General features: G+C 35.0%; 1 protein-coding gene across 1 annotated transcript in view; it reads left to right on the top strand.

Moving 5' to 3' along the window:
• SOX5 (SRY (sex determining region Y)-box 5) overlaps positions 1–27,575 on the top strand; it is a 210,358-nt gene that overhangs the window by 137,478 nt on the left and 45,305 nt on the right. The window contains 1 exon segment of the mRNA XM_008582606.1: positions 6,188–6,340. Coding sequence (XP_008580828.1) covers positions 6,188–6,340 — 153 coding nt within the window.

The following is a 27,575-nucleotide window of genomic DNA, read 5'->3' as shown; positions in this document are numbered from 1 at the left end:
TTATACATATTTGTGGGCTACAGAGTTGACTATTAGTATTTGTGTCATAGTCTCTCTCTCTCTCGACCCCCCCCCACCCCCCACCCCAGGTTATGAGTGAGGATGTGGTATTTCTCTTTCTGTGTCTGGCTTTGTCACTTAACATAATTTTTTCCAAGATCTTCCGTGTTGATGCAAATGGCAGAATTTCATTCTTTTTTATGGCAGAGTAGTATTCCATTGTGTATATACACCGCATTTTCCTTATCCGGTCATCTGTCAATGGATGTCTAGGTTGGTTCCAACTCTAGTCTATCGTAAATAGAGCTGAGATAAACATGGGAGGTATCCCTTCATCATGATGATTTCCGTTGCTTTGGGTATATATCCAGAAATGGGATTGCTGGATTGTATGGTAGTTCTATCTGTAGTTGTTAGAGAAAACTCCATACTGTTATCCGTAATGGCTGAACTAACTTACAGTCCCACCAACAATGCAGAAGAGTTGCCATTTCTCCACATCTTTGCCAGCATTTGATATTCTCAGTCTTTTTGGTAATAGCCAGTCTGACTGGGGTGAGATGATATCTTAATGTGGTTTTGATTTGCATTTTCCTGATGATTAGCAATGTTGAGCATTTTTTCATGTACCTTTTGTCTATTTGTATGTCTTCCTTTAAAAAATGTCCTTTCAGCTCCTTTGCCCATTTTTTTAAGTGGATTATTTGTTTTTTTCACTGTGACATTGTTTGAGTTCCTTATACATTCTGGATATTAATCCCTTGTTGGGTGTAGAGTTTGCAAATATCTTCTGTCATTCTGTAGTTTGTTTTTTCACTCTTTTGATGTTTCCTTTGCTATGCAGAAGCTGTTTAGTTCGATATAATAGAGGCTTGTACTTTTGGGGTCTTATTCATAAAGTCTTTCCCAGCCCTACATCCTGAATTGTTTCCCCTATATTTCCTTCCAGGGGTTTATAGTTTCAGGTCTCTAATCCATTTTGAGTTGAATTTGGTCTATGGCAGGAGATACAGGTCTAATTTCTTTCTTCTACATATGGATATCCAGTTTTATCAGCACCATTTATTGAAGATGCTGTCCTTTCCCCAATGTATGTTAACGTATCTGAATACACTGACTCATCTCCTTTTTCTTAACACCTTTGATGGTGACATACTATTACAGTGTACTTATTGTTTTATGTTTATCAATCTTGACTTAGGGCAGAAGCTGTTTATACGTTTTCTGTCTTCTCCACTATACCAAGCACAGTCCAGGGTCAGCACATATATGTTACCTAGTTAGTTTCTTACTTGGTGTAATTAATTCATTAATACTTATAATTCTTATTTATCGATCAAGTGTTCTTTACCATGTGTTTTTTTTTTTTTTGGTTTTTTTTGTTTTTTTACATATTATATAGTTTCTTTCATTAATACTTATAATTCTTATTTATCGATCAAGTGTTCTTTACCATGTGTTTTTTTTTTTTTGTTTTTTTTTGTTTTTTTACATATTATATAGTTTCTTTTTCACAGTAACCCTATAAGGTCAGTTTTATTTATCCCTGAGTTTGTAGATTAAGGAATTGTAGCTCAGAGAAGTTTCCTAAGGCCACATGGTTTAGAGCTCAGATTAGACCAGGACTGCCTTTGTCCAGAGCTCTTACTTTTTAACTGTTCCACTAGAAGTAGAAACCATGGTCCTTGAAGGAGCTTAAAATATTAAGGAGACAAAAATCGGTTATGGGACAATTTGAGATAAAAGTGAGAGTTGCTGATATGTATATATACATACACAAACATACTGATGAACACATGAGCACCAGGAAGACATGAAATAATCAAGAATAGATTCCACCCTAATCTAAGGATATGTAATTGTTCCCTTAAAAAAAAAAAAGGAAAGAGCATTGTCTAAAGGAGGTACAGGGACTGGGGAAGTGAAAGGACTATGAATGCAACATTTTAAGTAATAACAAAGACTGGAAAAACAAATGTTCTGCAGAGTTGGGAAGTTTTAGTTATCACAACAAATCCCTAACACATTAGTTTCAAAGTAAGAGTCAAGTTAATCTACAAGGCTAAAATACCTGTGAGTCTGGTTAGACGAATGAAGTGAGTGTTCTCTTTCAGCTTCAGCCTTTTATGTTTAGTATCTCTCAGTTCTAGTGTTTAGCACCACTTAACTGTTTTTCATAAAAGTGCATTTATTGTAATACACCTGCATTTTTAGGGTTAGGGAAGCTCACAGGGAGACCCTTCAAACCTGTTGTACAGACTGGGTCACTAGACCCCTCATATGGCTGGCTGGGTTACCAGACGCCTCAGACACATGTCCATGAGCCAGGTAATTGAGAAAGATCCTGGGAGCTGTTGGCAGATGATAACAAGCTCAGTCCTCAGCTTCCTCAGCTGCAGCAGTAGTGGCCTCCCCCCACGCAGGGCATTCCAGATGCAGGGGGCACTGTGGATCAGAGCCAATCATCCTTTATACTTAAGTCCATAACCCATGAGACCTGGGTGCAAGTCAGACAGCCCAGGAACACCTAGGTGCCCAGGCGCATCTACATCAGACAATAACCAAGGAACACCTGGACACATGCATATTTATATCAAATGCTCGATTCTGAACATCTGAGGGGCACTGACCACTTTCCTTCACTTTTCCTACAAGGCCTTGTACTTAACTTTGGGTTTTATCTACTATCCTTTAAGGAAAGATGTTAACCAGATTTTTGTTTAACACACACGGATACTTTAAAAAGTTCATAGAAAGATTTGTATAATCTTTTAATTCCATTTTCCACTAACTTTTTGAAGTGCCCTTGTATATACTTATGTATATGTTAAATGTAAGTGCGTTATGAGGTTCACAGGATGCTTGCTACTTCAGGTGGCCTTCCAATCATCACTAGATTCCATGCCCCTTTCTTCTCAACGAGGTCAACCAATGGTTCTCACTCAGTGGTGACACCTGTTGTTATTCTTGATTTTGTTTCAGGAGTATGTGATAAATGAAAGGAACTATTAATCATTTGTTGACTTCCTTATTTTAAAATCAGTCAAATCAGTCAGTACACACATTTTAATGGACAGAAAATTGTCCCCCCTCCTGCCCATGATGTGAGGGCCAGATCCATACTAGGGGCATATCCATTACCAGAAATTACTTTTGTACCCTTTGTCCACTCCCAATTATCCCCCAGCCTCCTTCCCTCTCCCTCTCTTCCCTCCATTCCAGTTTGTAGCCCTAGGAATGTTCTCTCCCTCTGTTGGATCACAGCACTACTGTGGTCTTTCTTTCCTGCCTTCCTTTCTCTCTTAGCTACCACATATGAGTGAGCACATGCGGTATTTATCCCTTCGTGCCTTGCTTGTTTCACTCAATATAAGTTTCTCCAGGTTCATCCATGTTGTTGCAAATGGGAGTATTTCATTCTTTTTTTTTTTTGACTGGTAAGGGGATTGTAACCCTTGGCTTTGTGTCACCTGCACCGTGCTCAGCCAGTGAGTGCACTGGCCATCCCTATATAGGATCCGAACCCACGGCCTTGGCGCCCCCAGCACCGCTGCGCTCCCAGCGCTGCACTCTCCCAAGTGAGCCATGGGATCAGCCCTATAATGTAGATTTTAAGGACACATATTTGACAGAGATTAAAATGTGTTGAAAGTAGATATCTCCTGGTCCTACATCCATACCTTGGTGAACCAGGAAAATTTAATATTTTTGGTGGAAAAATACAATAATCTGGAAATAGTAGAAAACTGAAAAAATTTGCAGAGTAATTCTAAAATTTGTCCCCTTGCACAGAGAAGGCCAAATATAAGGGATGGGAAATGAGGAACTGGGGAAAAGAACAGCTCTCTAATGTTAGCCATGTTCTAAGTGAATAGTAGACTTAGGAAATTTTTATCACAAATTATTTTAAGTCTTTGTATTCTGTAAAAATACCAACAAGGTGGATGATATACTGTTCTTATAGCAATATTAGTAAGTCTAAATGGGTCTATCTCTTTTATAAATGTTTTCTCCTTTTAAACTCAAAAGTATTTTTTAGGATAATTTAACTAAGATAAACCTTAATTCCTTATTTAAAAGGCTAAATGGGTCTATCTCTTTTATAAATGTTTTCTCCTTTTAAACTCAAAAGTATTTTTTAGGATAATTTAACTAAGATAAACCTTAATTCCTTATTTAAAAGGGTAAAACTAATGCATTTATTTGAATGAGGGAAGACTGTGTGTGTTTTTTGTTTCAAGTATGTGCCATCTCCAACCTTTAAATTTAAAAAAAAAGTGTTACAGAGTATTTATACTTGTATTTTTAATAGTAATTCTATTGTTGAGTGTATTCAAAACCAGTAATAAAAATTGTTATCCTCTAGTAGTAATACCCAGTGGAATCATTTTCAAAGACAAGGACACAAGATAGAATACAATATGAAATTTACAAAATGTAATATAGTTGTCTAGCTCGTTTGTTAAAATACACAAATTTTTAAAATTCAGTAGCAGTACATGTTTTCTACTGGGCATACTTTTAATGCAAAGTAATGTTGTAGGATAATTGGTTATTTTCTTAATGACTTCATAAACAGTTCTGGATGATGACAGAAAGAAACTACTTTTCTAATTGTGGAATATGATGCGTAGGTTTTTAACACAAGTGTGTTAAATGGATCAGTTCTGACTGTTTTTTAAAAAATAGTAAACTCCCAAGTCTTCATATTTGAAGTGGAATATCCTTTTACTCTTTATGTAATGCAAAATTAAGAAATTAAATTTTATTAAGAAATGATATAATTATTCCAACATTGGAAGCCTTATGGGGACAATAATTATTGATAATATAAATATACTTCTCTGATGTTTCAATCTTTCTCTGGAATATATCTTATATTACTTTGTATAAAAAATAAGCCATAATTTTTATCAATAATTTTAATATCCTGTTTTCCATTAGGTCATAGTATCTGGAAACTGTGAACAATGTATATGTATTTTTATGAAAATATGAACTTCTTCAGTTTCATTATTTCATTTATACAGAGACCCCACTTAGTATCTATGACTTATCCTGGACAATTTTATCCTTTGAAATTTCTTTTCAGAAAAAAAAAATTAAGAAAATCCTAAGTACTATTTCATAGTACATCTTCTTGAGAACTTTTTTCTTTAACATCAGTTGCTTCATTATAGAATTTCTAGCTTCTGTAGTAAAAGCTATCTACGGAATCTCAGGACAAATGGGGAATAGGAAATTGGGATATGTATGCACACACGCATGCACACATTATGAAATTTAATAACTGCTCCCTCATCCAAATTTTTAAAATTTTCGAAAAGTGCTAAGTGAAGGTGAAAAGAGTATTAATCTAAATGTTTGATGTGATTATTTGAATCTAAAGCAACCTCCTTGTTTTAGGATACTACATGGCTATCATCATCGCAGTAAAATTTTTCTTTAAATTTATTAATAACCTGTTGAAGAATTTTTATTGGTTACTTAATAAGAGTTATTAAGTGATGGCTTAGTGGAATAGTGTGTGTTTTAGACAGTATTCTTAAAACCCTAATCCATGAGATAATTTGATATTTGTCTATGTTTATATATCATAAAGTAAAGTGAACTTCTGGCAAGCATCCAGTTAATTTTTATCAATGTAGGTAGACTGATCAGATAATGTTCTTTAAATACTCTCCTTCCATTCCCTCTGAATGCCTTTTCTGCATTTCAATACACCTAATGCTCAGAAAAATTGCCACAGGTGTTTATTTCAACAAGTGAAAGAAAAGGAGTATACAGGGCTTGAACCAATATGGATAGTAAGAAAATTACTGTGTATATGAAGCTGTATTCTTTTGTAACAAATTGTAAATTTAAAGTAGAGCAAAAATGCTCTTGACCAAATGATATGATATGCTATGCTTGCCTTCCATAGACATGGGAAAAGAGTAAATATGGGTGACTGTTATTTGTTTTGAGTCCCTGGACATACTAAAGCGGAGATCCCTTGTATGTGGCATTTGTCATTTCTCTCCTGAGAAGTAAGTCACAAAAGCTGAGGTGACAGCTTCTTTTTTAAAATATTCCATGGCACTAAACAAAATATCCATAAGAAAAATACCACATCTGAATGTAGATACTTTCTGAAAGGTGCATTTATTTTATTATTGATAGTCTCTCTCTCTCTCTTTCTCTGCAGCAGTTATATGCTGCCCAGCTAGCTGCAATGCAGGTATCTCCAGGAGGGAAGCTCCCAGGCATACCCCAAGGCAACCTTGGTGCTGCTGTATCTCCTACCAGCATTCATACAGACAAGAGCACAAACAGTCCACCACCCAAAAGCAAGGATGAAGTGGCACAGCCACTGAACCTATCAGCTTAAACCCAAGACCTCTGATGGCAAATCACCCACATGACCCACCTCTCCCCATATGCCAGCTCTGAGAATAAACAGTGTTGTATCTCCTACCAGCATTCATACAGACAAGAGCACAAACAGTCCACCACCCAAAAGCAAGGTACACTTTTTGAAGAAACTACCTGTCTTGCCACTTAGAGTTTTATGTTTCATTCAGTGGTATTTATTGTCTATTATATGCCAGCAAGTAGCTAAACTCTGAGTGTACAAGGAGGTAAGAGTCTATTAGGAACAATAGTTGTGTATATAAACTTACATACGTACAATTAGTCATTCATTGATTCAACAAATGTGTTGATAGCTATAGGAGGAAATGGAAATGTGAATGATACATAGACTTATCAGATGGGTATCCTGTACCCCAAAATTTACAGTCTTATAAAGTAGGTATTTATAAAAATAGCCAAATAACCATAATCTGTGATATAAAATAATAAATTCTGGAAAGAATTACAGATAAAGTGCATTGGAAGTTATTAGGAGGAAGAGATTACCCTCAGTGAGAGATCCTGGCAAGGAATTTCTAAAGCAGGGGCCAGTGAAATAGACCTTAAAGTATATGTTGGATTAGGACAGATGGAAAGTGGTCTTTTGTTTGTTTGCTTGTTTGTTGAAATCAGTAACTGTTGTAATGTGGTATAGTATAGAATACTTGTGGATATATCACCCATCTAATGAGATTATCATGTAAAGAAATAAAGATAATAATCATGTTTGAAGACAGTTTAGAAATTGTTTTTCAAACTACAGAAACATTTCCTGAGAACACATGGAAAAGGATCAGGGGTGATTCAAATAATATATGTCTCATCGCTTAAAAGTAGGGAGAAGCAGAAAAACTGATTTGAATTTTTTTATGTTCATTTACATCTTACTTAAATGATGTTGTATGAATATATGAAACTTTTTATGAAAGTAAGAAGAGTGACCATGAAGTGGTGTTCTCTGAAATTATTCAAGGAAATAACCACAAATATTTTGACCATCTTAGAAAATGTTAAGTAAAAACTGACACAGTTAATTTACCACCAAAATAACATTTTTTTTTTTTGGCTGCATTACCTAGAAAATTGCTTCTGTTCTCTATTCCGTGAATTCCATGTTGAAATGTCTAAAGAGTAACAGGGTAAGAATTGTCACAACAGTTGAAAGAAATACACAGAGAGAAGGATTAGAACATATTGAAAGAGAAAAATACAAGTATGTTTTAACCTTTCTCCAGTACCCTTGCAAATCTCTCAGGATGTCTTTCACAGTTATCGAGTTACTTCAGAGAGTGAATGGGGAAGGAAAAGGGGTCAGTCACTCAGCTGGGAAAGGACACTCCAGCCTCCATCTTCCCAGAACTCCCAAGTCCTTTCCCATATTATTAAGAGAGAAATACATTTGGGACTATGAATTAACCTGAACAAGGACCTTAGACCGTGATTCACCAGCAGTATGTACAAACATATAGTGAAAAATGCTGTACACACTACAGTGACATTAGGGAGTATGCATACGTCACTTTTAAGATCTATTTCAGCTGTTTAATGGAGCTTGCATGTTCTGTGTTTAATGTATATCTAAGGCCTGGTCTGCTTTTCTTTATAATCACAGCAGCATGTAAGTTTTTGAAACTTGGTAATAATTATAGCATTTATTAAATAAAATTTAATTTTGAAGCAGTGATATTTTGTTGTCTTCATGGACTAGCAGTTGTAATGAATTGCGTGAACAAACTAACTTTGAGTAAAATAAATAGCTGTAGCAACATAGTCATTTTCACACACACATACTTCTATGAGGCATTACTTTCTGTTTTTCCCTTGATTTATTAATGTGATTTTATGTCATATTTCTTAATGCTACTTTACATTAAGACATTTCACTTTTATGATTTTAGGGTATGTAGTTCACTTTTAAATGACTGGTAGATTTTTTGGTAACCCTAGATATTTTTCTTACCCCTAGAATAACAATTTTTATCATTAGTATCTTCTCACCAAGTCACTTATACAAATAATCGTGATGCTTTTGCTGTCAACCAACCTCATCTGTTGACACATCTGTTTATTTTTCCATTCATTCATTCATCCATGCAAATGTTTATTGAACAGTTACTACAATGATAGAAAACCATGGAAAGTGCTGACTGAAGGTTTGCTGTGTCAAAATTGAGAAACTGCTTTATGATATTCATAGAATCCTATAGACTTAGTGTAAAAGAGATTATTTCAGTGATGTTAAAATTCTGCCTCAGCCTATGATTTTATATACTTTCATTTATTTAATACTGGTGAAAAATTATATTGTATTTCTATAGCCATAATCATACATAATTTAAAAATATATTTCATAATTTGTATTTAAGTTGAATAACTTTTTGAAAATTAGCCTTTAGGAATTTTCCATTATATATAGTTTAAAGAAATGGATATTATATTTTTTCCCATCTGCAACTATTGTAAAGTACCTCTTTTTAAGTAACAGCAGTTTAATAAAAATATGTCCTGTCTTTGCTTAGTGTCCTCTTGCATTGTCTACAACCACTCTTACTGTCAGAAAAGATTTTTTAAATGTGCTTGTTTTAGCTTAGCAGAAAATGTAGTGAGTTAAAAAAAAAACACACCAATAAGTATTACCTTTGTCATTTTAATGAAGAATGTGCCCAAAAAATAACGACCAACAGTAAATAAAGAGGACTATTACAATACATGAGTTTACTTTCTTGCAGCATGGACTTGACATTTATACATAGCATAATAAACATTTTGACTTCACAAGGCTATTTTATTCATGTATAATAGCTATCATATATTATCATATTTATGTTTTTAAACAATCAATTAGTGTCTTGGGGGTATTTTCTGTGTTTTATTGGGAAATTTTCACACCTATCTTACTGTAAAATGGAATTATTTTATTAAAGGGCTTTGTGTTGTCTAAATATGTTTCTGGCATAGAGCAAATTGATGGTTTAAGTTAAAAGTACATTTGCCGTTTGGAACAATGGAATGATAAGTCACATCCAGGTGATGATTTAAGGATAATGATCTTATTGACAGCTGTCAAAAATCAACCACGTTCTCTGAGTTTTATTTACTGCCCTTCCTCCTGGGTGTGCCTTTGCCTTTGACTCACAACTCTAGAGAAGGACACAAACAAAACTTATTTGCAATTTGCAAAAAAATGGAAGGGGGAATCAAAAGGAGGGGGCTCCAAAAGACTGTAAAATTGTACAGCATGAGTCCTCTGATGCATGCTGTTTTCAATCTGCTGTGTGCCAGTTGGAGGCTTGGGGAGTGTGTGTGCGCGAGAGAAAGGATAATGCTGAGAAATGATAGAGTGGCTGTGACCTCCAAGCTCAGCCTGGAAATCCAAGACATTGATTTCACTTAGCATTCCTGCTGAGAAATCTGGCGGAGTTCAGTTGTAATAAAAGAACAAGATTCTGTTCTAATGGTAATGGCGTATGACAGACATATCACTTTGTCTGTCCTCAGCGCCAGAGAGAGGAGAATTGGAGAAAGGTCACCTGACCTGCCTGTGGTGTTGTACGAGTGCTGTACTGAGCTTTGAACTGCTGCCTAGGAACGTAATTATTTATAATATTAAATGATAAAGAAACCTTTAGAGGACTCACAGTGAACCTCTAAAAACTGCACACAGGAATTGTGTTCTGTAAATGTGCAAACAAGAAAAGAAATCTGGTGTATTCGAAATCTGCATTTGAGAACATGGATAGTGTTGCTTGTTAAGTTACTTACTGTTTGTGAACTCTTTTGTTTGTATTAATGCCTGACATATTTTTATTGGTAAATTTTTGTTTTCTAAAATGCCTTGGTTTTATTAGTTATAAGCCAAATACTCTTATGTATTTTACACACACACACACACACACACACACACACAGATACTTCAAAAAGTTCATGGAACAGTAGAATTGAAAGATTATATGAATCTTTCCATGAACTTTCTGAAGTACCCTTGTATATGTATATATTTTTTTCATGGTCTATTTTCCCAAAGATTGGGTGATAGAAAATTAATACCATCAGTAGTAGGTTTTTAAAATTTCTCAGCTGTTACAATAAAAAATCTTACTAAATACATGTATACTTGTCCCTTTAGCAATTATTTTATTTTTTCCCTTCTGGATTCTATTCCAGAACTATTTTTTTCATTGACCAACCAAAGCAGATATATTTAGCTCTTCAGATGTAAATGTATTTAGCTCTTCAGAGCTAGGAGTCTCATGTGTGGCCTTATAGCTGAGTTTTTGGCTAAATGTCGGTAAATAACTGTGAATGAAAGTATGAAATCTTGAACCTTTGTGCACAAAAGATGCTCTTTAATGAAAATTTTAAAAATAGTTCTACCTTTTCATATTAAGGAAAATTATTTAAGGTATTGTTAAGCAACATTGATATTTGAATCTCATATGCAATAATGTTGCTTTGAATCTGCTTATATGCCTTAACAAATGTTTAGGCTTATTTGTTTATGGCTTAGCATTTTACCACAAAATGGACCAATATATGATGTGTTCAATGACTTTCATTTTTGCACCACATATATCTTTATTTAAATGATTTTCTGCATATTTTGTTGCAGTCTTATAAGAACCTAGGTGCCTTTGCTTTGTGGTAGTCATTGATCTTTTGATACATTTGTTTTCTAAGAATAAATTATTTCTCTTAAAAATAATCAGATCGATATCAACTTAAAATAGTTACATTGGGAGGAAGAGTATTTACACTCAGTTTTATACACAACTCACAATTGTTGGGATGAATAGGCTTACAATTCCATGTTATTCAGAAATCCTCATATGTCATACGTATGCTAAAGATCTGAACCTCACATTTTATACGTTCTGCCATAGTAATAGTAGCCACCTCTTGGGAAAATTCTAAGGGCAACTTGTAAATACTACTAACTGTCTCTTGGCATTTGATGGAAACTTATATATTGCCTGCAACAACCAAGAACAGTTAGTTTGAAAAGCTGATGACAAGAGAGAATTCCTGGGTGCTTTTCTTTTAACCTTGCTATAACCCTAGTCTTACCCCTAGTCACAGTTGTGTCTCTGTCAATGGCAAAAACACACAGATTGTCCAAATCAATTTTTTTGTTCTTTTCAAATACTTCTGGCAGTGATGTTCCCATTTGCTCAGCAGTAGCACCTGGGAGTTATGACAAGGAAAAGAAATGTCTCTCCAACAAGCCAGAAATGGCCCTAACCAGCTGACCAGACACAATCAGATTCTTTCAGCTGAAATATCCTTATAAATATTGCTTCAAATTCAGAAGCAAGACCTGGAACTTTATTGTTATCTGACCCTCTTTCACAGGCACAGTAATGAAGATCTTTTCCAACTTGGTAGCCATGTGATTCTGTTCGTGATATCAGTAGTGCCAGTAACTCCTATTAGGGCACCTATTTTTTGCTGTAATGATACCAATCACATAGTTTCATGCTATCAAGTAAACATTATATCAATACACACTGATCTGCCGGGCAGAATTTTGCAGTTTAATACCGTAAGTCATAAACTGTGGTGCACATACATACAAGATTACTTAGCAATATGCTGGATATATGAGAAATTAGAGGATAACCAAGATTCATCTTGATTGAGGATTAGTTGTAACAGGAGATTTGGGAAATGAAGGCATTTTTGATAACTTTGACACGATGTTTTATGAAGCCAAGTGGAGGAAAGGCAGAATAGTAAAGTACATACATACAGAGTTCTAAAGCACATACAGTATAACTACAACCCCCACCAATACAAATTATAAAAACACTACTTTTAATATTATGGCCAAAAAAATCCTTTAAAGATAAAAGACAAGAAATCAGAGAGATTTCCTAAGTTTGAAATGGACCCGGAATTGCTAAGTATTCTGAGTGTATGCGTAGCACAGTTTGTGAGTCATAAGCTGGGAATGGACCAGGAATTGCTAAGGCCTCCACAGGAGTATTTCCATGGTGAAAAGTTCAAAAAGCACTGCTCAATATAACTATAACCTTGCCTAATATTTTTCGCATTTTATCTGGCCTTGAAAAGTTTTAAGTAGTAGTAGTTTCTACAGGTGTTATTTCCAATATGTTAGAGTCTCTAGAATACTACTATTTGATTTATTCTTAGAGCTTTTCAGGTCAAAATCTCAAATAATCATTACTCAGTACGGAGGACTAGAACTGGTCTCTGAATGTAGTATCTCTTAAGTAATTTACGGTGCTGAAATAGTATTAATAAAAGAGAAGGTGCCATTCATCTCTCTATGTCAGCATCAAATAAAATCACTGAACCATCCTGAAAGCATTGGGCCAGGTATTTTTGTAGATTCCATTTCTCTTATGACTTCAGAACAGAAATGGATAGTAGCCTCAACTAATTATAACCACATTCAAATTGACCGTTTTCTATTTTTATGCTTTAAACTCTGTCTGGCATCTCAGTTAAATGCTAGAATCTCCCTAAAACCTTGCTCTGTAAAGCTGCTTTGTGCTTTGTCATGTAGCTGTTGAACACCCCCTTCTCCCCTGTACAAGTATTTCAATATCTGTGAAATAACTATTTTATGAGCCTTTGAGATGTGATATGTATGTTTCATACTCAAGAGGTAAATTCATTTAAGAAGAATCACCCCATAGAATTAAACTGTAAATGTGGCCCATTATCGTTACCATCATTTCCTGGGTGCAACACATTTACAGTGGATATAACATAGTTACCTTGTCATTTTAAATAAAACATTTTTCTTTTTGTGGTCCCATGTTGCTAAACTGAAATATGTTAAATGAAGTGTTATCAACAGAACCCCTGTGATGAGCCTCGTCCTTTCCTTTTCATCTGTATTCGGTTGACAGGAATCTCAAACAGCTGGGTACTTAAACAGAGGCTTTTCTGAACTCAGTGGTATTAAACGTCCATAGGTCATTCGGTTATATATGTGACTCAGAAAGGTGGGGGAGGGCCGGCCCGGTGGCGCACTGCTACAGTGCGCCGCTTGGGAAGCGCGGCAGCGCTCCCGCCGAGGGTTCGGATCCCACATACAGACCGGTTCCCGCTCACTGGCTGAGCGAGGTGTGGGAGCAACACCGAGGATTGCGATCCCATTGCCGGTCCCGGTCCGGTACGGGCGCGACACTGAGGGTTGCGATCCGTTGCCGGACACGAAAAAAGACAAAAAGGAAAAAAAAAAAGAAAGGTGGGGGGTTGAGGGGTGGTCACATTTGTACCATGAAAACAAAAATAATTATAAAACAGAGAAAGACTAGTTAAAATTTCAGCATTAAAAAAAATCAAAATATATGGAAGGATTTAGGTAATGTCCTTTGAATTCTACTGGCCTGGGCTGTGTTTCCCAGTGTACTGATTTTGTTTTGACAGGAGCCTGTCTGGAGCATAACATGATGAGCCATGTCAAGCTTTTTAATTATGCAAATCCTGGGAAAAGAAGAGGTTGTCGAGCATGTGCCGACACAGGAAGATCCACAGAATCCTATTTAAGTGAAAGTTGCCCTCTAAAATAGCTTCAGCCCAAAGTACATCTAGTGTCTGAAAATCTGTATGTTTAAAGCATTTTCATCTATAAACCAGGTGGCTAAAACCTAAATTGTTTAGGGAAGAAAAAAAGCCAGAACATAAAAGGATGTTCCTGTACGTAAGAGTATCTGGTACAGCCTAAATGAACATCTTATTTTTTAACATTACAAAATGGAGAGCAGAAATAAAACAATACAATAATTCAACAGTTAGATGTGAGAGTGAGAAAATAGAGATATGTAACATTCTAAACTGAAGATAGACAAGTTCAAAACCCAAAGTATTCAAAAGTTTCATATGTTTATCAAAATATGTAAGACATTTTATTTATGGAATTATGGAAGCTTAAGTCAAAAGGAAGCCCAGAAGGTATTCAGTCCAACACACAAAATCCCAGTCATGAGGTCTCTTTGCCTCTGCCTAGACTTGTACAATGTCGCAGAGCCCACCACTCCATTTTTTCAAAATAACTTTTAGGGCTGGCCCGGTGGCGCACTGGAGAGTGCGCCGCTTGGGAGCATGGCGGCGCTCCCGCCAAGGGTTCAGATCCCATGTGGAGACCGGTTCCCGCTCAATGGCTGAGCGCAGTGTGGGCGCAACACTGAGCGTTGCGATCCCGTTGACGGTCCCCGGTACAGGTGTGACACCGAGGGTTGCGATCCCGTTAATGGTCAGTAAAAAAGACAAAAAGGAAAAAAAAATTACTTTTAATAGCATGATGTTCTTACTTAAATAGAACTATAATCATCTTCCCAAGATTTTATCTTGTAGTTCCACTGAATGACAATTTTATTTGTTAGTACACTTTCAATTGCAAGTGATAGAAAACTCAGTCCAAACTGGATCAAGGAAAAAGAAGTATGTTCTCTCACATAAAAAAAAAAAAAAAAAAAGTTATTCTGACTTCAGCTGTGGCTTTATCAAGGAGCCCAAACAATATTATGAAGTTGGGTTGTATTTCTTAGCCTGTTTCTTTTTTCTCATCCTTCAAAGGACTGTCCCTTTTTCGTGTTGTATAGCACCCTAGGCTTACATCCACCATCCATTGATTCAAGAGTAGAACTACATCTGTGAACAAAAGTTTGTTCTCTTAAGATTTTGCAGTCTAATAGAAAGAGACAAACTATGAGCAATTAAACAAGTAGGTAATTTAATATACGGTAAGTGCTATGAAGAAAATAAAACATGGTAAAGACAGAGCATGCTGGCATCAAGGGAGGGGATCTTCTTGAGACAGAGCTTTAAGGGAAGGCCTCTCTGAGAGAATCATGAAAAGGAAGACAAAGGTCTGAGGAAAGGATATTCCAAACAGGAGGAACCGCAGTCGACAAGACCCTAAAATGTGAATGAGGTTGATGAACTTAAGGTTTAGGAAAAAAAGGCTGGGGTAGCTGAAACGCAGTGAACATGAGGGAGAGGGACAAGGAATGAGGTTGGGACATGGGAAAGACCAGATCATACAGAACTTTCTCATGTTAAGGTCGTCAAATTACATTCTAAACACATTCAGTTTTATAGAGAAATATAATTACTGCACAGTTGTGTACTCATTGTCTTCCTTCCTTAGGGTACCATGTCTTTGGAGCAAAGGAAAAATTGTTCTTTTAATCCCTGGGCCAATTAATATTTTAAGCACTTCTACAATACTTCCTTGGAAACACTGGAATTTGAGCCCTAATGACATACTGTGGACATTACTGTTGGAGAGACAAGACGATTTAATTCAACCAACATCTACTAATTGCCTGTAATATGTTAGAGTCCTAGGACCTGAGGATAGTCGTGAACAGTGTAGACAGATATGTGTGGTCATGTAGCACGGTGTGTAGTGAGGGATATGGTGAGAGGGACAGATGGAAATAGACAACCAGATGCAGCTTCAGAAGCAGGGCAGGAGTGTGGATTGAACTCAGAATATTTTGTTTTGTTATAAGTTTATTCAGATTCACTTACTTTATCACAGTTTTTTCACTAGTAATATAAGAAAGCACACGATAGTATCTGTCACCACCTGTATGAAGCAGATGACAAGGACGAGCTTCTGGAGCAATATTTTGGTATTAACACTATCACATGAGTGTTGATTTAAAAGCAGACACTTTAAGAAAGTGTCTACTTGCCATACACTAGTGTTCATAAGAGATTTGGAACTCTTATTTTACTTAATTTCTTTCAGCAGGTTAGCAAGTCACATAAAACAGACCCTAATTTCTGATTAATCTGATTTTTACTTTTGATATTTGTTTTTTTAAATTTTTTAATTTTTACCCAAAACTTTATAATCCAGTTTGACTTCAACAGATCTTACAGTTTCAACAGACATTTAGCAATTATAAAAAAAAAATAGTGAAAAATGTGCTATAATCTCAAAACAACTGGAACAGGGTGGTTTTTAAATTATGAATACCATCATTTTCATCATCAGGATTAGCTTTCAGTCTCCTAAATTGAGTATTTTTGTGAGGACTGCTTTTTTTCAAAATCTTTTTTTTTCTCTCTTCCTCCCTTCTTCCCATCCTCCCTCCATCTACCCCCACCGCTTCCCTTCTGTTCCTCCCTTTCTTCTTCCTTCCCTCCAGTTATAAGCTTTTTAAAAGTCACACCTCTTGTCAGGCAGTCATGTAATGCCGCTCACTTAGAAACACACACATAAAAAATTCTGTAAAGTTTCTGCAAAACTTCTATAAATAAGGTGATTATTTTCTTGGTAAAGAAAATTCATTATATGATTTATTTAAATATGTACTTTCATGATTCAGTTAATATTCGATTTATATTACTGATATTGAGTTTATGTTCAAAGATCTAGCAATATATCTATTTTATTGCATTATATTTCATAAAGTGAGATTCTTTTTAGTTATGCCTGTTTTCACATTCACTCATGTGCATACAGTTTGGAATTGGCATTAACTGCACAAAGCTAATTTAGGAGAGATAGAGTCTGTTTTAATCCAGAGCCTATCCAAAAAGTTATAAGATAATGAGGCTCTCCATCATCATTCATATAGTTTCTCATTATCACTAATAATCAACTGAAGAACATAGCCATTCTTAATTATGGTTTTTTAAAGAAAGACCATAAATTGTATGATTTGATTAGTATAAAATGTGAAAAAAAGTGTCTTCAACAGATGCACAGTGAGTGATGTTATTCACATTAATTGAATTATTGTTTAAGGTCTGCTTAATATGAGAAGAGGAATTTACAAGCACATATTCCTCATCTTACATATCCTAAAGTTTGAGATCATAGGAAACACAGACACCCGTATGAAACATAGAATAATTGTTTTTGTTTTTAGGAAATAGGGAATAATTTTATAACTTTTTAAAGTTAAGAATATGTTTGAAATGTCTATACTAAAGCAAGAATTTTGCTGCTTTTATATATTTTTGGAATATATGTTGACAATATGTTTGAAATTTTAGTCTTATGAATATTGTTTGAAAAGTGCATTCTTAATGGCTCAGAATATTAAACATTGCTAAGAACCTGATAATCAGTGCTGCTTGGAAAGCACCTACAAAAATGAAAGTTTTTCAATATAGAGAACAGGTAGGAGTTTCTCTAAATCTGAATCATGTACCTAAGGTTGTCGTTGGAAGAATGTGCCCCTTTCATAGTCGTGAACCTCCTTGTAGATAATATAATTGGGTGCTTCTTAGAATTTTATGCTCCCCCTTGTGAGCTGTAAGACCTAAAATTGCAACATCCTACAGCTTTAGAAGTTGTTCTTCCAGCTATGAATCAGCTGATCCCATTGGGTGACTTTCTCAGAGCCCAACTATTTAAGAAATATCCTTTATGGTTTTGGTTTTTCAAAGGGATAAAGGTGAGATCTCTAAATTTAGAGAAAAATAAAGACCAGAGTTTTCATTTTTTAGGTTTTACATTATCAAAATAATATGAAGGGGAAAAAATGTATACTCAGATAAAAATTTCTTTGCCCCTAAATTGTTTACCAGTACCAGAAAAGACTGATAATTTCATATTTTCTTAAAACCAGAACTTATATTTTATTAAATCTTTTTTGTAGTGCTTTGCAAAACCAATTATCAGTATTGGGATTCTGTAGAAGACTTTCATTTAAATTGGGCCTTTCAAGAACCAAGGAATCATATTTTTTTCTAGTTTATTATATACTTTGAGCTGTTATGGTTTGTTGTGCAATTTTGATGACTTTTGGCAGTGTAGATATTTCATAAAAGGAGAAAAAGAAATTGAGACCAGAAATAGGAAGGATGAAATACTGCAAAAATTCTTCTCTTGTGGTATTTACAGTAGCACTTAAAATAACTTAAGAAAAAAAAAATACCGTTGTGAAGTATGTTTTAAAAAGCATTATGACAACAACGGGAATGTCCTTAAATAGGTATAGATTTGTGTTTTCTGCGTTTCTCTATGCAACTCTTTTAAGGATCAAAGTTTCGTTTTAAGTCAGTGGGAGCTCAATATTTAGGTCAACTGCCTGTGAATACGGAGCAGGACAAGAATTTTGGGTCAAGTGATGGAATTTTTAGTGCCAATCTTTATGCAGATAGTATGTCATTTACCTAAAAAAAATGATAGTTCTGATCCATTTTTAACAGAATCTCTGGCTAATTTTTGTTTCTTTTGATTTTTCTTTCTTTTTCTATTAGCATTCAGTGAGTTGCACTGAGCTACAAATCTTATTTGTTATATCTGGGACTAAAATTTAGGGACTTGCAGCAAAACAAGGGAAGGAGAGATCAATTCCGTAAGATGGATCGTATTAGAAACACTTTCTTTATCCATTGAATTTTAAGTGGCTGTCCCTTAATATACTCTCAATAAATGTTTACTAGATTAAATGTTTGTGTTATAATAACTCAATCTTAATAATATGAATTGAGTCCTTATCACTGTTTGTGATATAGTTTTCACTATGTCAATCTTTGCAAAGTTACATTTATTAATACAACACAATCTAAGACAATGTGTCTGCATAAAGATTTCTTAATTCACTAATATGTTTTTTAGTTATTGTAAGGTGAACTTATTATTTTCTAGAATTTGGGACATATAAAATAAAACATTGAGAATTTAATAAGATAAAAACATAAATATTAAAATGTTTTCATAAATATTCTTTCAACTGTTCTTATGACTGTTATTCATAGATGAAGTTTCTAGAGGTACTTTTAGAAGTCAAAACAGCATTTATTGAGGTTTCTTCACTAAATCTTTTGAGCACCTATAATATGCTGGGCACTGCAATAGAATAAAAATGAGCAATAATCAGCACACTATACGGTAGAATGGGGAAGACAGACAAGTAAACCAACAATTCAAATACAGTGAGCTAAGTGTTATTCAAAGAATAATGTGGAGGTAAAGAAGAAATTTTCTAACATAACCTGGGGAGATATAGAAAGATAAGGAAAAGTCTTCCAGAAGATGTGACATTTAGAAGAATTTTAAAGGAAAATAAAAGAACCCATGCAAAGACACATAGGTATGAAGGAGTGGAGTGTTGGATTTTATATGAATTTTGAAGGAAGAAATAAGATTGACTGCCATGCATCTCTAGAATTTTGGGAGTGAACTTAAGAAGAATGAAAATGTAAAGATAAAAGTGTATGAAAGATGAAACCTAACCTCCTAACCATGGCATTCTGTGATCTAGCCCTGCTACTTTATTGGCCTAGTTTATTACTTCTGCCTTTCTACTAATCCCAGAAACTAATTCTCCGAACAGAATCACTTTCTCATGTATCGTGTTCTTTCACTTATTTTTGCCTATGTTTATGCCCTCTACCTCTCTGGACTGCTTTTGCCCTCTTGATTCCACTTTCTCTCCTATCTAGCACCTACTAATAACATCCATCTCAACCATCACTTCTATATAGAATTGGCTGTTCCATTACATGGGACCCCACTATACCTTGAATCCTATCAAAACACCCTTATAACACTTTATTGCACTTGTCTTTCCTTGTATGATTCTACATTCTTTGAGGGTAGAGATTACACAGTATCTCGTTCATCCGTAGCACCAAGCACAATACTTGGCATATGATCATTGCTCTGCTTCTTTTAGTGGGATAAATAAATAGTCAAAGGTAAATGGCTTGGACCATTGGAGGATAATGTCAATGAGACATGAGCAGAAATGATTGTACCTAAAAACAGTGAAAAAAGCAATGTACATTGTACTATGTAGAAAAACTGTGTCCACAGAAAGATTATGAAACCTAAAAGTAAGATTTGTCATTTTTTATCCTGTCAGTCAAGATGAGATACACAGGATTTAGGAAATATGAGCATTCCAACCATTGGAGAGATATTATCTATAGTGAAGCATGCATTATTTAGTAGCCCTTACTGTGGTCTGAATGAAGTGCTTACTATCTACCTTTTTCCCAGATTCTGATTGTAAAATTGGCTTTTTCAGGTATCTTGAAATTAGGAAAAGCATAACTTAAAAAACTCAGCAACATTTTGTTCGGGTGTAAATTAATTAATTGGCATTCTGTCTTATACATTAGCCTCATGAGTTCATTTACTATGAATCTATCTTTAAGTGAGTAGCCTCCTTTACATATGCTGAAGATCAAATGCCAAACAATCTAGCTCAAAGATGGCAGAGAAATATCCTACCCACACAGACTTATTTCTTTATACTATATGTATGAATACATAATGTATATATGTTTATTTATACATATATATGTGTGTGTGTATACATATGTGTATATGTAGTCCATCCCCTACTACAATAATAGAGAATACAGATTTGTTTTATTTGGCAAGTTAATGGACCAAAGCAATGTCCAAATAAGATCAAATCTTCAGCAAATATACTCACTCTTTCTCCTTTGTTCAGTCTAAAAGGTATGATCAAAACTCTTCTTGTAATGATGATATTAACAGTTGCTATATAAAATCTTTCATGCTATCCAGACTGTGAAATGTATTATTCTTTTAATGTTATGGGCTGGGAAAAATTAAACATGAGGTATTACAGCTGAGTTTCACTGCACATTAATTATTTTAATTGACTATTTCTTAAATGAATATCTGATAAATCAATCTTGCAATTCCTCATGCTTCATGACATGCTCAACTCAATACAGACACTTAAGAATCATTATGCTATGAGAGCTTTAATACAAATTCAAGATCATTATAATTAAATTCAAAATCTTACCTGATACTCAATTCTAAGCCATTTCATCTTTATTTGAATTTTCTTTGACCTATACCTTGAATTTGATGTTACAACATGGATAGGCAGAATTTATAATCAAGCTAAGCATCTTCAATATGTTGAGAAAAAATATTTTGTCTCCAGGGCACAACATGAAAACTGGCCTTAACTGACATTCTGTATAAACAGTCATCACCCCTTGGAAATCTTTAAATACATCAGTTCCCTCCTGGTTACTGCCATGAAGAAAAAGAATGCCTTAATGACTCTATTGAGGTTTTCATTAAAATAAAGAAGACTTGCAGACATAAGCTATAAATCACTATAAAATGGCCTGTGGGTAACCTTTGACACAACTCATTGGAAATAAACCTGGGATAGATTCATAGCCTTTGGTCAAGCCAGTAGGTGGGCTAAAGGTCTTTTCTATCCTCTCTTCCATTTCTTGCGATATTAGTTCTACTCTAAGTGATTGGAAAGGATTTGTATGTATATAAGTTGACATGTTTTATGTTGAAACAAAATAGGTTCATTCAAATAATAGTGTTAAGGATGTTTATGGAGTATACATTGAAATATTTATTCTTTTGATGTAAACTTTAAGTATGTGAATTCATTTTTAACTTACTTTTAGCTTTGTTGAAATATTTCATGATTTGGTATCATAAAAATTTTGCAAGAGTCCAGATCAATACTGCCCAAATTGAACACTGAAAGATCCCTGCCATACAGGGGATACAATTTCTTCAGAATAAAGAAGAAATTACATGATTTCAGTTGTTAGTCTATTTTTTCAAAGAAGTTACTGTTTAATGGTCCTTTTCTCTGTTGGCATTTAAATGATAGAGAAGCAACTCAACTCATGGTTACACCCAGGACTTGGGTTAAGTTTCAGCTTACTAAAGCTATTGGCAAATCTTTCAGTATCTCTTTCCTCAGTTTCTTTATATGTAAATGGGGTTGATGATATCTCACACTCTTGCTGTGAAAGTAAAATAAGACAAAATATATGCAGGTGCTTTGTAACACGTAAAGTAATATTTAGATGTCAGCAGCTAAAGTGAATAATATTAAAAATTAACATTGAAAGTGACCAGCTATATAATTATTCATGTTACATAGAAAATGTATAAGTATTTAGGTTATGAAACTCATTAAACATACTTTTATAAGTTCTGTAATTGTTAACTTACTTCCCCAAATATTTATGTAACAAAAAGTGTATTGGTCTATAAGCATTTATTTATTCTTTGGATACTAGCTCTCTCCATGACAAAATTGCATTACCAAATCAGCATTTCTTTTGGAGGAGGCAGAAGTTCCTAGGTAAAAATTGGATAATTCCTATATTCAGTTAGACATATCCGATGCTTTTTCTTTTATTTCCTCTCTAATAAGTTAATTATGAGAGAAGGGAAAAGGTTAAAAAAAAAAAACACTTTGTCAATTACAATTGCAAGCTAATCGATTTTGTTGAATATGTTGGAGAAGAGAAAATAATCTTTCAGTCATTTATAATAAAAATCATCTAATCCCAAATAGCAAATTTTATAGAACTGAGTGTTCTGACAACTCATACCCTTGATCATTTTTTTGTTTTTTCAGACTCTTCAAAAATAAGTGGTCTGAGGATTCACAGAATAACTTTATAAGTTTTAAAAATTGAATTTAAATTAAACACCAAAGATCTAAAATCCAAATCCAGATCCTAAACTAGGAAATCAATCACATTAGTGATAAAGAGTTCTGTTTAAATAATCCAAACTAAATGAAAGATGGTTTTGGTTTGGTTTTTCAAAAGAATTCGTTCTGTGACACTCTTTTTTAAATTTATTTATTTTTATTTTTGATGACTGTCCAGTAAGGGGATTGGAGCCCATAACCTTCAGTGTTATAAGGTTGCACTCTAACCAACTGAGCTAACTGGCCAGCCCAATGACACTCTTTTAGATTAACCTCAGTGATATTTAACTATTGAAATTTGCTAACAGCTTATATTGTCTTAAAACGTTTTATCATTTAGTGTCTGTATATTGCTTCACCAAATGGAATACAAATTTCTTCTCTCCCATGACCTATCACTCTGTTGGGAATAATGCTAAAAAGATGCTTGTGGAGCAAATTAAAGAATGAGCTTATCACATGAAAAAAAAAAAAAGTAACACCAGGGAAGATGGCACAACTCTTCTAATTCTGTATTCAGGAAGGAAAATGCTAATACTGTTCTTAACTGAAGAGTGGGAATCAATCTATGTTAAAGCAAGTGGGGGTGGGAGAGGCAAGTTTTGCATTTTATTTTTACTTATCTTTGGAGTTTTTACCTTTTATATTCAATGACTGCCCCTTTCTCTCTGTCTGCAATGAATGGAGCAAAAAGAGTTGCAGTTTGGATGTACAGACCTAGTAAAATTTCAAGTTAAATTAATAGGAAGTCTGTCGCTAAGGAGTTCCTGTTAATGGCTCTGTTAGCAAACATCTCTGGGTAAAAAGCAGTGAGTCCCAAAGACCTTCGACTATAACGGAAAAGCAAGAAGAAAAGAGAGCCAGGTTCTGAAGACTGGTAAGAACTATGAAATTCAAATGGTGAGAAGAATTCATTTGAAGAGATTCAGATTTGCAGGGATACATTGTGGTAGTGCATATCTCCTGTTTTCTTATTCACAAGGCAAAGTGGCATTTGCTCAGTGTGTGTTATGTGCATTGCATGTAGATGTAAATAATTTTTAAAACAGTTTAATAAAAACAATAAATAAAATTTAGAATTTAAGTTAGCTAGTGATTAATGTCAACTATTTAATTAATATTTAGTATTTTAGTATTTTTTCTATTCAAGGCATGTCGTTGATAAAAAATATTAATATGCTAATACCTACCCTCAAAAAAGTTGTGCTGTTAAAGGGTAAGAGTACTCAGATCATCAGTGAAGATCCTTTTAAAAGAGTAAAGCTTTCTTCAGCTATTTGAATCGGATTATCTTGCCATCAACAAATCGGGAAAACAGTGAACATAATAAAATGAAATACAGTGATATGATTTTTGTAGTCAGTAACACTAGAGTGCTTCCTTGTTCTTACCCAGCCTTTTCTTACTTTGTGTATCATTCACCTTCAAATCCATAACACATACACATACACACACACACGCACACACACACACATCCATCCTTCCTAAGGTTCTGTGCCTTAGACAGTTTTGCCCTCACTCACGTCTCTCAAAGATATACCAATACATCAGTTAAGTGTGTAGCTGTCATTAAGCGTTAAACAGTCAATTACAATAGGCTCACCAGACCATTGGGGATTTGTGTCCATTACGACCCATACGTACGTGTATATGAGCATTGGAAATGAGGTCTTTGATTTAATTAATTGGAGTTAGTATTAAATGACTTATGTATGATGATGCTTTCTATTTCCTCTCCACCATCCTCCCAGGTTGCTATCTAAAGATGTGCAAACTGCTTATAACCACACCAAACTTTTCCTTGGACCTAGAAAAATATAAATCTCTAAGAGAACTATAGATATTTTTTGAAAAGGAATTTTTGAGGCTTCTGAGAGTCTTCCAAAGTGTGTGATTTTTGTTTTGTTTCAAGATCATCAACGTTTCATTAATGTTTTCATCAGTGGTTTTTTTTCCTGAGTAATAGGCTACCCATTCCTCCGTGTGATATTTTCCCTCTCTTTTACATGACTCGAGTGGATCAAACAGTCTACCACAATTTTGTCTTGATGATGTTTATATTATTCTGCTGTCCTTTTGATATTAATTCCTTTTGTAGAATCAGGTAGAGATGCTGATGTGCTGATTTTGTACATTCAAGTACAGGATCGATGCCATTTCCAACATAAAGATGGTAGCAGAATTTTATCAGTGTGACTTCTATTTCTCAGAGTTTATTTTGTAAATTTGTATTGCTCTTGAGCTCCTGTTTTATTTTTTCATGAATTCATTTCATCATTTGACAATTTTGTAGTTCTTGACTAATTTTTCATGCAGACCTTTAAGTGGAACTAACAGGATACTAACAGTGACAAATGCTTTGTAATTGTAAATTTAAGGACTGATCAGGTGGTGACAAGAACACATTACATTTTCTTGTACATGAAGTGACCAACTCTTTAATTTCTCTAAAGCATTTTTTAAAAGCTTTTGGAGCTTTACATTTACAGGTTAATAAGAGGAACTGGTGTGATTATTACCATCAATTCTTACTGCTCTATGCTTCCTTTTAGCCTCTTGGTAGAAGAAATGTTAATCAATTTAAAAGATAATAGCAGTCATCCAGCAGTAATGAATGCCATAGGACAAAGTAACCATTATTATTAGAAATTTAAAGTTATCTGGGGACCAGAGTTTAAACAATGTTGAGTCTGAAACACCATACTTTTTCATACTGGCTCCTGTTATAGCTGTTCTCATCAAATATTACTGTTGATACTGTATTCCTCCTGTTCTTCCTCTTTCCAAATATAGTTAGAAACATTTACTCTGCAGAATTTCTATGAGTGGATTTTCATCTTGTATTGTGGGCTAAAGTTCTTTTCATATGACATTCTTCATAGTAATTGTATGAAAACTGTATTTATACAGTATATTTTTAGAACAGTTTGAAAATGATGAGTAGAGGTTAGCGAGTAAATCTAAAATTAAAGTCTCGAAAGCTAAATTAGAGATGTTAAAGGGAAGGGAGAAGAAATATTAAAGAAGAAGGAAGGTGGGCCGGCCCGGTGGCGCACTGCTACGGTGCGCCGCTTGAGAGCGTGGTGGCGCTCCCGCTGAGGGTTCGGATCCCACATACAGACCGGTTCCCGCTCACTGGCTGAGCGAGGTGCGGGTGCAGCGCCGAGGGTTGCGATCCCGTTGCTGGTCCCGGTCCGGTGCGGGCGTGACACTGAGGGTTGCGATCCGTTGCCGGACACGAAAAAAGACAAAAAAAAAAAAAAGAAGAAGGAAGGAAAACATAGAAAGGAATGGCATCTGGCTCTGCAAAGCATCACAAATAAAACTGAGGGAGATTCATGAAATGTAATCATGTATTATGGTTGAAGAGTGAGAAACAAGTATTTTTCCAGGAGTCAAAATAAGGTGTTGATAAAACAAATGCTTTGAGACTATGTCAGAACTTAATGTGTTGGTTACAATTCTTTGGAAGAGGATGAATTAGTCATCACTGCCTAACAAAAAAGCCCAAAACCTAGTGTCTTAGAACAACTAATACTTCACACAATTTCCATGGGCAGGAATCTGGGAGCAGCTTATCTGGTTGGATTTAGCTAAAGGTCTCTTGGCACGTTGCAGTTAAGACGTCAACTACGGTTACAGTCATTTGAAAGCTTGACTGGTGCGGGTGGCTCACTTACATGCCCTACCATCAATGCCGGCTGTCGGCAGGAGGCCTCAGTTTTTTTGCCATGTGGACCTTCCCTTAGGGCTCTTTGAGTGTCCTCATGACATAATGGGGGAGGATTTTGTCCCCCAGAAAACATTTGGCAATGTCTGGAGACATTCTTGGTTGTTGCAACTTGAGTGGGGGTGCTACAAGCATCTAGTTCTAGTGGGTAGGAGTCAGAGATACTGATAAACATCATACAATAAACAGGACAGCCACCAAAACAAAGAATTGTTCACCCCAAACTATCAATAGTGCTGAGGTTGAGAAGCCCTGTCCCAGAGCAAGTGATCCAGGAAGAAAGAAAAGTAGAAATTGCAATGTCTTTTATGACCTGGCATTAGAAGTCAAACTCTGTTATTTCTGCAGTACCCTACTGGTTATATAGATCAACTCTATTCATTGTGGGAGGGGATCCACAGTGGCATAAATACAAGGAGGCAGGAATTATTGGGGCCATCGTGGAGGTTGGCTATAACAGAAGGACTCTGTGTGTAGAAAGAATGTCATTCTTTGGTTTTGGTATTACCAAACAAGTTTTTAAAACTAAATAATGAACATGAAATATATTTGATATTCCAGAAGCCACACCCTTTATTTTTTCCCATATTTGTTTCCAAAAGTTCATGGAAAAATGGAATTGAAAGACAATATAAATCTTTCCATGAACTTTATGAAATACCCTCACATGTGTGTTTGTGTGTATAATTTACAGTATTGAGGCATTAAATCAACTGTCAGAAAACAAGAAAAATATTCTATTAAGGTATTAATGGAGAAGGAATGGGGGCATTTTAAACAACAAAATAAATGGTGGATATTATTTGAATACTTTTAAATTAATTAAAGGCCAACAATTTAAATGTAAGAGAAATGTGTAATTACCACATTGAAGCAAGTGTCCCCCAACCACATTACTCACATCCACTTTTTTTTTTTTTTTTTTTTTTGTCTTTTGTCTTTTTTCCGTGTCCGGCAACGGATCGCAACCCTCAGTGTTGCCCCCGTACCAGGCCGGGGACCGGCAACGGGATCGCAAGCCTCGGCGCTGCTTCTGCGCT

Source organism: Galeopterus variegatus, unplaced genomic scaffold (genome assembly GCF_000696425.1).
Source record: "Galeopterus variegatus unplaced genomic scaffold, G_variegatus-3.0.2 Scaffold2679, whole genome shotgun sequence".
NCBI lineage: Eukaryota > Metazoa > Chordata > Mammalia > Dermoptera > Cynocephalidae > Galeopterus > Galeopterus variegatus.
The sequence above is the reverse complement of the archived record's forward strand: the minus strand, read 5'-3'. Positions and strand labels throughout refer to the sequence as shown.